Source organism: Conger conger, chromosome 1, assembly GCF_963514075.1.
Source record: "Conger conger chromosome 1, fConCon1.1, whole genome shotgun sequence".
Taxonomy (NCBI): Eukaryota; Metazoa; Chordata; class Actinopteri; order Anguilliformes; family Congridae; genus Conger; species Conger conger.
Window position 1 is genome coordinate 54862707 of NC_083760.1, and position 12875 is coordinate 54875581.

Below are 12875 nucleotides of genomic sequence, written 5' to 3' on the forward strand. Positions count from 1 at the left end.
AGTGGAATGGGCTGCAATGATACACCATCATTACCTGTGGATATCAGGGAAGGAACTGTACATATGTATAAATACAGATTAAAAGTATGGGCACTCAATCTGGAGAGTTTGGACAATGAATGGTTTCGCTCCCCAGCGACTTTCAACGCAACACCAACGGATCCGGAACTGTACTGAGTTATTTAAATGCCAAGACCGTTTCGTTCATGTCGAGCGGACTGACCCATCTGCGGCCGTCTCCTCTTGATCTTGATTTTTATTTTATTTTTCTTAGAAAAAACTTTGTAGACAAAAAATGTGGAAAAACAAAAACTAAACTCAGCATTTAATTTAGATTAGGATCACATAGAATCTGACCCACTCAGCACAAACATATTTACAAGCTCCAAAAATAAAAGTAAAAATGGTTTCTCTCCCCCCCCCTCCCCCCCAAAACCTGGTTCCTCACCCCAACGCTCCTCCCCAGAGAACCTCTTCTTGGCGGTTGTTTTTTTTCCTCCATATTATCCAAAATAAAACTTGTACACGTCGAGATTTATGAAAATATAGGTTATTCCCGTTGTTGATGCGAGGTCGGACCCCCCTCCCCTGCTGTGGGACTGATGATGCTTTTCTACTGTGCTGCTGTCCCCATGTCTGTCTGTCCGTCCGTCCGTCTAGGTGTTGGGCTACAGCTCGTCGCGGTCCCTGCTGAGGATGGTGTAGCGTGTTTCACTTGGAGCCAGTTTCTGGAAGGAGCTTTCAGGGGGGTTGCTGGGACCCTCTTTGTTTTCCTCCTTTAAAAATGAAAGAAAATTAATTTAATATTACGTGCCTTAAGTGAAGAACATCAAGAAATCATTCAAGAATGTTACAGTATTGCTATGGTTAGCAAGGTCAACTGGTGGCACTCAAACTGGCCGTTCAAACAGACTGACGTGTGCGATTGTGACTGCTCGCTGTTGATGTTCTGAGAATTACTGTTCTGATGTATACTGCCACACAATTGGATGATTAGATAATCTCACGAATAAGTAGGTGTCCAGGTGCTCCTAACAAAGTCCATAGTGAGTGTATATTCGGAAAGTCAAGTTGTTTATCGTAAATCCATGCAAAAATAGATTTACTGCACAAAATAGAAAAATAAACTTCTTTGCTGAAGGGTTGCCTGTTCCACTGTCAGTCAAGTCCAATGCATTCAGTTCACACTTTGCTGCATTAGACCAAACCAACCCTGATTTGTCTCTTAATTGAACTAATCATTGTTAAATTATACCCAATTTTCTTGTAAGGCATTGAACAAGAGTGCATTGGAGGCTACCAAGCCTAGGAATAACACAACAAAGTGCAAAGACAACAATGATCAAGTTACAATGGTAACTAAAGACAGGAATTACACCGTATGCGGTGCGTTCCCTCCCACAGAGGAGCTCACCTGGCCTGGAGTGCTATCGGTTGGGTCTGGGCCGTGGTGGAACTCTCGATGCAGCTTTCCAGAGTGCAGGTCCAGAACAAACTGCCTCAGCTTTCCAGGAACCCTGCAGAGAGAGAGACAGTGTTAGGACCAAGCTGCCAAAACCAGGGGCTCATTCCAATCGCTTATTTTTCCCCAGTTTTCTCTTTTCCTTCCTAGGAGTAGTTAGGAACTCTCAATCTTTCTTTTGAGCAATAAAACGTCAGCGCAGCCTGATCGGACTGTGGATCCTCTCCCCATCTGCCACGCATCTGCTATGTCTGTAACTGACGTCGCTTCGAACTGATGTTTGAAGGAGCAACGGCATTCCACTTGCCTAATTCACGTTTTCTCAATTTGGACAAATGAGGGACAGATTACATCACTCTCTCTCACGCGTAGTGGAGGAGCCGCATTGGCTTCCCTACTGCGCCATCTCTGGCTGCAAACTGTATAACATGTGGCGCTGGTAAACCTGACTTCCTAGGCTTCAAAACACCTTTCACAAGCCCATGGATAGTCAGTGGGTGACGTAACAGGCATTTGCTCCATATTTCTCTACAGTCTATTGTCAGGACCTATGTTTGCGTAAACATGAAAAGGCACACACACGAACACACAAAAACCGTTATCAAAGAGGATATGAATATAAAGACCATCTGGATCAACCGATCGACACGACGGCTCCAGAAAAAAGGTTCTCGGGAGCGCTGGTAATTGCTATCTTAGCGTAGATGCACACAGAGAGGATGCAATCAATTTAGACACCACCAGTAACCTCCCCGGCCCCCAACCCTCAATCCCCCATCATCAGACTGTCAGCGGCCAGCCCCGGCTACGATCCATTTTATCTATCAACTGTCAGACGCGCAGAGAGGAGGAGCCCAGGGGCCCCCCGGTGAGCTGGGTCTGCGAGGTGTCTGTGCAGATCCGCCCGCCAGCCCCCCGTACCCGCGTTCATTCGATGACATCTCGGCCCCGGGGCTCCCTGGGTAGTCCCGGCTGTCACAGGAGCAAAGGCCGCAGCGGCGTAGAAGGCCCCCCCAGGACCCCTCCTAATTCCCCCACCACCCCGTGTGCAACCGCGTCTGAGGCCAGCGAGGTGCAGGCTATCTGTTAGGGGAACGCTCACAGACATTTTCACCTGGCCATAATGTGCCATCTCACCACTTCGACCGGGAGTTAGTGATATCGTTGCTATGAGACGCCCATCCAGACATTCAGCTTTGATCAATTCAGCACTCAAAACATGATTCCAATAACTAGTTTTTCTTCTTAAGAAACGTATGAGTCACACAACAAAACAATTGAACATGCGCCAATTGATGTCAGTGATAAACTAAACGAATTGTATGAAAATTCTACAACCGCATTATGAACCGTAATAAGTAAAAAGAACAGAAGTTTCACCACCACCAGCAAAATACACAGAAACTGTGGAGAAGGCCTGTTACTACCATTTGTAGGTTCTCAGTGTATAATGTAGCCACAATGCCTTTTTTTAAAGTTCAAAAAGTGAGATACGTTCTTGCTTTGATAGATAAGGTGGTAGGTGGGAGCTTTTTTTAAAGAGTGAGATTGCCCTTTGCAAGTGAGACTAACCTTTGCAAAGAATATTTTTGCCTTTTCCCAGCTTCACAATTCCCACTGTTTTAACACAATTGATAAAATACGGTGCTCCTGCACTTTACCGGTCCGGTTGTACCGCCACCCTCACCTACTGCCAGCAATTCATCATGTGCAAATGTCCTCCCATAGGAACCCATTGTATTTAAAGCCCCCTCCCATAGGAACCCATTGTATTTCACCCCCTGCTGGCTGCCATGCGCCAGCACTCTGACCTGTTCAAAGCAACACAAATGTATCATTTAAAGCCTCATTATACCAGCAGCAGGGAAAGAAAAAGAGATGGACAAACGGACACGAGCAGCGCAGAAATAAACTCCCCAAAGCTTTTGAATTTGAAGAAAGCCTTTGTAAATATGGTTCACTAGTTTGTTACCTAACAACGTAATTGTTTTCTTAATTGTTTTCCTAAACTTGCAACTGGCTGCTGAATTGATTGCTTTTCTATCAAAGGCTGGTCAGCATCCTGGTAAAGACACATATGTGTTTTGTTAGTTAAAAAAATGCACAGTACCGTATATTCGTGTTTGATAAACAGCCTCAGGAATATGTGAGCCAAAAAGGGTATGAACCTGTAGCATAGACTAAGCCTTCTATAATAGTTATATTATACAATACAAATATCTTTCATCATTACATAAGCAACAAAGTAACAATTAAACAAAAAACTGTGATTTTCTTCTGGATAAAAAAAATATATAAAGAACATCATTAAAACACTGTGATGGCATGTTGAGCCTATTGGTGAGTTGGGACCAAGTTTCCAAGGAAAAGGCATAATGAAACTATATGCTCATATACAGTACAACAGGTTAAAACATGCTTCATGAGACACTGACAGGTTCATTCTCTCACTGACAGGGCTAGAGGCTGGGTAGTCCCTGTGTGTATCTGTACGCTTTTCAACAACTTTGCCATGACAGCTGTAAAACAGAAATATGAAAACAATAAAAAATAAAAATAAAATAAAATAAAAACAAAAACCCAGAAAGTGGATTATCCCTTTAAGCACAAAGACTGTTCTGAGTAGAGCGTCCTGAAGAATTATAAAGAAAAAGCAGTAATATCTCATTTTCAGTACAGTCCTGACACATAAGCAAAACAGACTATATGCACCAGATTAAACCGGTACCGTTTATTCTGAAAGGATTTAATTGCATAACTGTTTTAGGGTTGCTTTTGTATTGCGTTTACTGTTGCATTTAATTGTATTTTATGCTGTGTTATTGTTCATTCTGCTACCTCTTGGGCCAAATCCCCCTAGAAATGGATCTATATCTCAGTGGGACTCACCTGGACAAATAAAATACAACTTCCTTTAAAGAGCTGGCTTTATCTTGGCTTAACCGACAAAGGATTGTGGCAAAATCAGGGCGCAACTGCATTAAATGAAACCATTTATTGATGTGTTTGCCTGCATTGATCCAGGTCAGTATTTTTTTTTACAGTTCTTAACCAATTCTTAAAGGGGCAGTTCATCCAAGAATGAGCTAAAGATGCTGAAAAAGTATATTCTTTCATACTAACCTTTGTGAGGATGGCACTACCCTCTACAGCATCTTCTAAAGTGTTTGATGAGATAAATAAATTGGAGGGGATCTTGACCATTCCTCAGAACAGAATGTGCCCTCTTCAATAGAAACCACAATTTTTTTTTTGAAAACTGAGATGGAGACTGGAAATAGCCGTTTAGTTGGTTAATAATTTATTAGTTGATTTAGGATTTTTTAAGATCCACCATCAAATTTCACCGCAGGTATGATTTATTTTTACATACTTACCCTTCTTTCGATGCCAATCCCACAACTGGCATGCATGGCCAAAAAGCTCAATTTTGCTCACATCTGATCATAAAATTATGATGAATTATTAGACATTCTCTGAGTGATTTTTGGTATACATAACAATTGTATTATTCTCTCTCCACAATCATCTATTGTGTATTTCATACAATCTTTTTTGCTCATCCTTATCAAGGGTGGCAATACTTTTGATGGTGAATATACAGTATATACACAGACAGACAATTATTTTAATTCATAGCAATTCATATTTTTAAGTTCATCTCTAAACATAATGTTGCATTGTGACTATAAATTCCAATTATGATTCGAAGTAATAGATTAAGAAGAGATTATTATCAGATTTACTTGGGGAAACCTTTTCGCTTTCTTGGCAGACATTACAAGAATATCTTTTTTGGCATATGACAAATATGCAAGTGCTTTGGAACAGCTGGTGGGCACATCAGTTAATACTCAAGTCAGGAGACAACAGGGCTTTTCTTTAGTCTCAGATAGGAGATCTAAGGGTCCAGGTTTAGCTATGGGATAAGCACCAGGTCATAAACTCTCCACGTATTAGGCATGGCTCCGAATACGATTGGCCAATTAGATAAATACATTTTCAAAGGAGAATGTGAGGCAGACACAAGAAGCGCATTTCAGCAATTGTATTACTCTCTGTGATAAGAGTAGAGGAGACAGAAACAGAGCTGGGTGTATGGAATATATATGTCCGAGCTTTAGATAAGTATCTGATGAAATTAAGGAAGTTGCACGGGGGAGGTGGACAATTTTGAAGCCAGACCCCAAGGCTACTCAAAAGTAATGCCCTCTGTATGACCAAAGGCCCTGCTGTGGTGGCCAGATATGTCTACATTAGATTACCATGCACATGCCAAATTAGTGAAAATTGTAAAAACTCTTAAGCTTTCCCTCAAACTATTTTAAATCTCGTCCGTTTGATTCCGGCCTTCTTCATTCTGAAAGTGCGGCTCAGAGAAATTACATGAAGCGCGTTGACGGCATACCAATAAAGCAATAAATGTGAATTACAGCTTTTGTGCAGGTGTGACATTTATAAGAATAGAAAACTATGACTGCGTGTACAATACATTTCTCTGATATTTTAAAAAGCTCCATTTGCAATTTAATGTACTAGTTTCAAGTGCAGCTATCCGGTAATTCAGGGGTTCGAACCCCATGTTGCTCAAGCAGGCATGAAAAGTTAGAGATGCGAGAATGGAGGCTGTGCTAGCCCGGCTCACTGGGGCTGTTGATATTGCCCGGCGAGTTCCACGCGCTAATGACAAACAGCACACAAAGAGGTGCCATTTGTCAGAAATTAGTCTGCGATAAGGAAGCGAGTCAGTCTCCCCTCACCACGTTTAGCTCCGTTCTCCCCACCTGAAGTCGAGTACTTTGCACGCTCGCGGAACTAATTTAATTGAATCCCTTGTTTTTGGGGGGAGTCCCGAGGTTCAGGGCCTGCTCGGGCCACGAGGCCCCGTTAGCGGCGGGTATGGTAATTGGGGTTTAATCACCAGGTGCTCGGAACAGGGAGATAACCCCCGGGGTTGCAGTTGTTAAGCCGCGATTAAAACCCCCGGTCCCTCCGGTCCCGGGAGAGACAGACAGCACACCGTCAGGCGAACAGGAGAAAAAAAAACGGCACCTCAGAAATTTTAATTAAACTTTACGAAGGGAAAATATAAAATAATATAAATAAATAAAGAAGTGGCAGAGCGAAGGCCCGTGGAACTTACGCCAAGTCGCTGAAATCCGGGAAGACATACATGTGGCGGAAACTGTCTATGGCGATGACCGGACAGTCCGCGGGGGTCTTCTGGATGTGGAGCAAGGGGTGGCGGAACTTGTCGCAGTCGGCGTGGAGGAAGTTGATGGATCCTGGAGGTGGGGATGAGAGAGAGGAAAAAAAGATGGAAAGACGAATAACAGAAAAGCAAGAGAGAAAGATTGAAAGAGAGAGAGAGAGATAGAGAGAGAGAGAGAGAGAGAGAGAGAGAGGGTAGGGGGGAGAGAGACATGAGTTGGAGGGAGACAGAAAGATGAAGAGTGTGGCATGATTAATATCCTATGCATGACATTCCAGTTATTTAGCTGATGATTTATCCAAAGCAACTTAGTTGATTAAACTAAGAAGGGGCCAATCACCCCTAAGCAATGTGGGGTTAAGGGCCTTGCTCAAGGGCCCAACAGCTGCACTGATCTTATTGTGGCTACACTGGGGCATCAACTACCAAGCTTCCTGGTCCCAGTCAAGCTCCTTAGCCACTACACCATAGGCTGCCCCCATTACGCTATAGGCTGCCCTCAAGCTTTCTTTCAGCTTCCCAGCTTTCTTTCAACTCAACATATACTTTAGTAGCCTCTAATCATCATTCTACTCCACACCATGACCCAGCAACTACAGCACCATGTTAACGGTCCCCTCCTTTCTGTGAGCTCCCCCTACAGGCCACCGACGGTCCTGACCTTTCTCTCCGATGAGCTGTCGAGCCACCTCATGCTGGAACTTCTCCAGGCTGTCAGGGTCCTCCTTCTGGTGGAAGAGTATGAGGAAGGGGATCCCCTCTTCAGTCAGCTCCTGGATTTAGGGGGGGGGGGGTGAGAGCAGAACAAAGGAACATCACCTTTCATTCCCTCCTTTGGTCGTTTGCTTCCAGCCTCCTGTCACACAACCATTGTCACACCACGTCCGTCGTTTCAGGATTGCCACACATCAACATCCCAATAAAATGCTCCAAACATTAATTGCCAAACACTTTCTCAATGCGGTCTTGTAAAGTGTTTTACCAGGGCGTATACTGCTAATATACCCTCACAACATAACGCTCGCGAACGTGAATGTGAATTCTTCAGCAGCCTAATTTGGGAACTGGATGTGCTATGATATACGAGCGAAAGGTCCGGGGGACTGGGCGGGGGTCGTGCTGACATATACGAGCCGGGGGTGGCACATGATGACGCTATGCAGAAACACAGGACGATAAAAACACAGAAAAACAGTCTGATCACAATCATGCAGAGAGCCAGGATTGTAGTAGTAGCAACCTGTAGCCTAGTGGCTAAGGTACATGACAGGGACCCGGAACCTGGTTCAAGTCCCGGTGTAGCCACGATAAGATCCACACAGCTGTTGGGCCCTTGAGCAAGGCCCTTAACCCCAAATTGCTCGCTTGCGTATACACATTTGCCTGCAAGATCTTATCCTGCTGGTGAGATTCATTCTTCTGTTAGTTCCCGTATGGGAAGCTATTGAGATAAATGCTGTTGAAAATTGCATGAGAAGTGTAGCTGAGCAGGATATACAGTATTTTAGTAGGAATGGGGAGAGCACCTACAATGAATAGGGGAATTTAAATGTAGTTTACTGAATCATTTCTACATAATGGGCCTGGACCAACACAAAGCCTAATGTGTAGGCAAAGCCTTTCTCAAGGAAGTGCGAGTGTAGATGTTATTTTTCCTACATTGGACAAATTTCCTATTCATCTCATCTTCATATCTTCATGAAACTTTTGGCACTGCAAACAAGTGTTGGTCACACTGGAGCTTGCTGCATGCAATTTTTGCTTTTCATTATAAAAATGAAACAGACTACCCATATCACAATAATGTAATTTGTTGTTTTCAGCATTCAAAAATGCCTTTGGAGGAAAGGGTGGCGAGAAAGTCACTTTTGAGAGGTCAGGAGAGGGGTGTATGTGTGTGCGAGCGCATGTTTAAGTGACAGACTGTTGCTGGGTGATGCACAAATAGGAGTGCGAGGCAGCGATCCCAGACATGCTGCTCAGCAAACAAGGCCTGGGGCACGTGCACACGCACACACACACACACACACACACACACACGTGCATGCGCACATGTTCACACACACTCGCATATATACACACACACACACAAAAACACACGTGCATGCGCACATGTTCACACACACACACACACACACACACATATATATATACACACACACGCACAGACACAGACATGCGCACATGTTCACACACACTCACATATATACACACACACACACAGGCACGCATGTTCACACGAACACGCGCACACACACACACACACACACACACACACACACACACACGTATGTCCACATGCATGCACGCACATACACACACACGCTCACATGTGCACACACACACACACATACACACATACACACATATACACACACACACACACACACACACACACACACACATACACACACATACACATACACATACACACCCCCTCTGGGAGATGGGGCCCGGTGGGAAAAGTACACTAAGGGCCCTGCGGGGCGAGCATCCGTCACTCACCTTTCACATGCTAACGAGCTAACCGCGCTGTTGTTTGCCCAGGGTGCACGGGCACTGCCTCTTCACTTTGAACTATTTCTGCGTCCCGGGCACTGCCCTGACAGCGCATACAGGGGGCGGCAGAGGTAATACCATTACACACCCCCCACCCCCCCTGCTCAACTCTGCTGTCGGAGGTCCACGCTGCATTCCAGATCAAAGAGCCCGACTCCTTCAGGGGCCAGGGATACGGCGCAAGAAAGCAGCAAATCGACCGAGGTTGCCCCGAGCCTGGAAGCCCGAAACGAGGCTGCTGCCATCGCTGAAATCCCCGCATTCTTTGAAACGGAGAAATGTCACAGCGCCGCATGTCGGTAAAGGGCAGAGCCAGACAATTCGATGCCCCCCCAGCCCAGCCTGTGCGGCGAGGCTCCAGGATCGATGGGGACGGGCACTTGCCAATGCGAGGCGGACAGAGAGGCCCGGCGAACGAAAAGGACAGTGGTGAAAATCAATGGGCAGAAGAGGGTCGGAGGAACAGGCCGGGACGCAGAAATATCGGAGTACATTGTGACGTGTTGGGAGAGCAGCGGGAGAGAGGCCTCTTACCGGCCGTCTGAGTGACTATGCGAGCAAGTGGATATCTGAGGGAGGGAGGGTTTCGGCCGTCTGAGTGACTATGCGAGTGGCTGAGGTGGGATAGACTGCATCCTGACATGAACCTGAGGAAGCCCTGGAGGTACGCTGTGCAGACCTTGGTCAATTACGTAATTGTTTTTGATTTAAATACTTTACTTTACTGAGCAAGGTCTGGTGTACTGGAACCTATGAAATACTCTCAAAAAGAGCAAACCCGGCCTTCTGGCCCTCGTGGTTGGCCCAATTGCACCAGCAGCATCACACGGTGTTGGATCACCAATTCCTGGTTTTCCACCCTGCCTTTAGCTGAGACTCAGCTGTGAAGACAGTCTGGCTAATGAGTAACACTAATTACACAGGAGAAAAGAAAACCAGGGCTGGTTTTGGACTTGATCCCTGCTTTAACATTAATGCATCTGTGTAACAGTGGAAAAAATATGAAAAACAAGATGTAAACTGACAACAGAAAAAATGTAAAAATAAAATGTAATATGTCGCAATTTCTACTTTTATGCAGTCTAATGTATCTTATGAGTAATGTATACTGTATACTGAAGTATATGCTTCCATTTCAAACTCTGACCCTCAAATCCAAATCCAGCCCAGCTTTTCTTTCTGCCTGGGTAATTGGTGTTACCGATTGGCCAGACTGTATTCACAGGACTCCCAGGTAAAGGGAAGGCGGAAAACCAGGAATTAATGATCCAAAACAGTGACATGCTGCTTTAGATAAGTAATGACATTTTGACAATGACTGAAATATCCAAGACCAAATTTCCTGGAGATGGCATTGACATCATAGGCTAACTTTGGTGAAAATTGTGTCTATTTTAAAATATAGGGTTTTTTTTTTTTTCAAATCAGAATTCAAGATTATAATCACTCATAACTATTACCGTTCATTGTGGAGTGAACATAATATATGTGTAAAAGATAGAGCTGGCTAAGCCATCAGTGATACAAGAACCATTTTTCTACAACCTACAGTAATGGAGAAACCATGGAGTCATGTGAATTAGCACAAACTTTGTTGGCCCATATCTCCAAGATTAATAATCCGAGACGAGTGTAATTTCAATTGCAGGGGTTTCTTATAAGGTCAAATCAGCATGCTACATCTAATTAAAGTCTGTGAGGATGTGGTCCAAAGATTTGTTGAATTGACATGAAACTACCCAAATGAGCGTGAAAGCTCAAATAAGGCTGTTTTAATTTGCCCGTTGCGCATAACGGTACACTATAAAAACCAGAAGAGGTTTGCTGAGTGAGCAGATATCGGAGGGAAGGGTAGGGTTGTGCACGTACCTCGCCATTCTCAAAGGTGATTTCGCGAACCAGGGGCACACACTTGTCCTGGGTCCATGCATACGTCAGGTCAAAGTTGGTGAGCGAACCCAGGTAGACCATGTCTGGCACACTCTCCTGGAAGAGGAGAGAGTGAGTGAGTGAGCAAGCAGGTGGGTAAGAAAGAAGGAGACTGAATTTGGACTGCAGAGGGAAAGCAGAATAGAGAGACAGTAGATACAAGGAAGAGAGAGCTACAAAACACAGAAAGTGGGAAATACAGAGAGACAGGGAAAAGTGGAGCATACAGAGCATGAGATGGAGACCATTTACAGAGACCACAGGGGTAGAGAGGAATAGAGAGAGACATAACAGACCAAAAGAACAAAAGAGGAGAAGAGGACAACACAGGATATGCTAAAACCAGCAACATGCAGAGTAGTTTTATAACTGGAAGAAAGATACATTTGCAAACAATATCTGCAGAGACGAGACTATCCAAGCACCTGAACATAACACGGATTTGTTAATGTGAAGATGAAGTCATGCGTTGGTTATGCGAGAGGCCAATACATCAAATAGCAAACACTGTCTTCTCCAAATTATATGGTGGGATTGGCCAAACAATGCACAGATGGAGCTCACAGCATTCTTTAGTTTACTATGAGCCATAAAATTCCTGGCAGGAATGTGCGAGAAAGGTTGCAATATAGTATAATATTGGCGAGCAACTGTGCACAGAGAATCAACCGCCCAACCATGCCTGTAGGTAAAATGAGACACCATCTATTTGACTGACAGTAGTTCTCATTTCAAAACACAGCCTGCCACAGCCAGGGAGTTCAGATGCTGCTCCTCAACTACATTATGGCTTCTGAATGCCAGCCCCAGTAGACCAAGATGCAGAGCAACTAGGTGTATGATTATCTGGACATGCATCAGACCAAAAGGACCATGTATCGGGTAATCGATTACCTGGACTGGTATTGAAAGACTTGTTAATTAACAAACCAACTGAAGCAAAATACAGATGCATTCCTTCTCATGAATATTCACGAGTGAGAACCTACAAACCCTGCATAAACTAACAGGCATTTCACTGATATGAATGCTCCAACCTGAAACTGCGCTTGAACATCAATCACTTTGCAGGAATCATTACTTGCACTGAATGTGTAAACCAGATTATAACAGTGTGCTTTAGGAGGAAAAGGCTACGTTTGAATATTTCAATATTAGAGCATTGGATGGATCAAAATGCACAATGCACGATCTTAATAATTTGCCAAACACTTCATTTTGGAAAACCTAATATCTCTGACTGTTTTTTTCTTATTATTTCTCAGCCTCATAATGGCTTCCTTGACTGTTGTTGGCACCGCCCTGGGCCTCATGTTGACCAATGGCAATAACACTAAAGGCAATCAAAAGCCCAGAGCGAAAACAAGACACTGAAAGCTTTCTTATACCTGCACTATTCAGAAGCAGCTGCGAACCGTCCAATTACTTTTGGACGCCTAAAATTGGAGGGGGGACTACATATAACGCATTACCTGATATGGATGTAAATACCATCAATTTAAAGGAGACAGTCTGCACTTTAACCTGTGCTGGACTACAGAGCCAAAAGAACAGAAACTGTACCAACTGTCCAAATACATACGGACTGCACTGTAAATGGCACACTCACCCCAATTGGCTTGTAGATCACATTGTCCCCACCGAACCTCTCTGGCATGGATATCTCCCTGAGAATGGAAGAAAAGATGAACTCTGAGATCAATCCACTGACCA

The 12875-nt window shown here is 44.2% G+C and overlaps 1 protein-coding gene across 1 annotated transcript in view; it reads right to left on the minus strand.

The window, feature by feature from the left end:
• Nucleotides 1–12875, minus strand: part of erp44 (endoplasmic reticulum protein 44) — a 31760-nt gene continuing 18885 nt past the window's right edge. The window contains exons 7-12 of the mRNA XM_061227741.1: nucleotides 12772–12829; nucleotides 11103–11219; nucleotides 7336–7447; nucleotides 6606–6747; nucleotides 1415–1517; nucleotides 1–776 (exon numbers count right to left, since the gene is read on the minus strand). Coding sequence (XP_061083725.1) covers nucleotides 669–776; nucleotides 1415–1517; nucleotides 6606–6747; nucleotides 7336–7447; nucleotides 11103–11219; nucleotides 12772–12829 — 640 coding nt within the window. The 3' untranslated portion in view covers nucleotides 1–668. The remainder of the gene's footprint in view (nucleotides 777–1414; nucleotides 1518–6605; nucleotides 6748–7335; nucleotides 7448–11102; nucleotides 11220–12771; nucleotides 12830–12875) is intronic.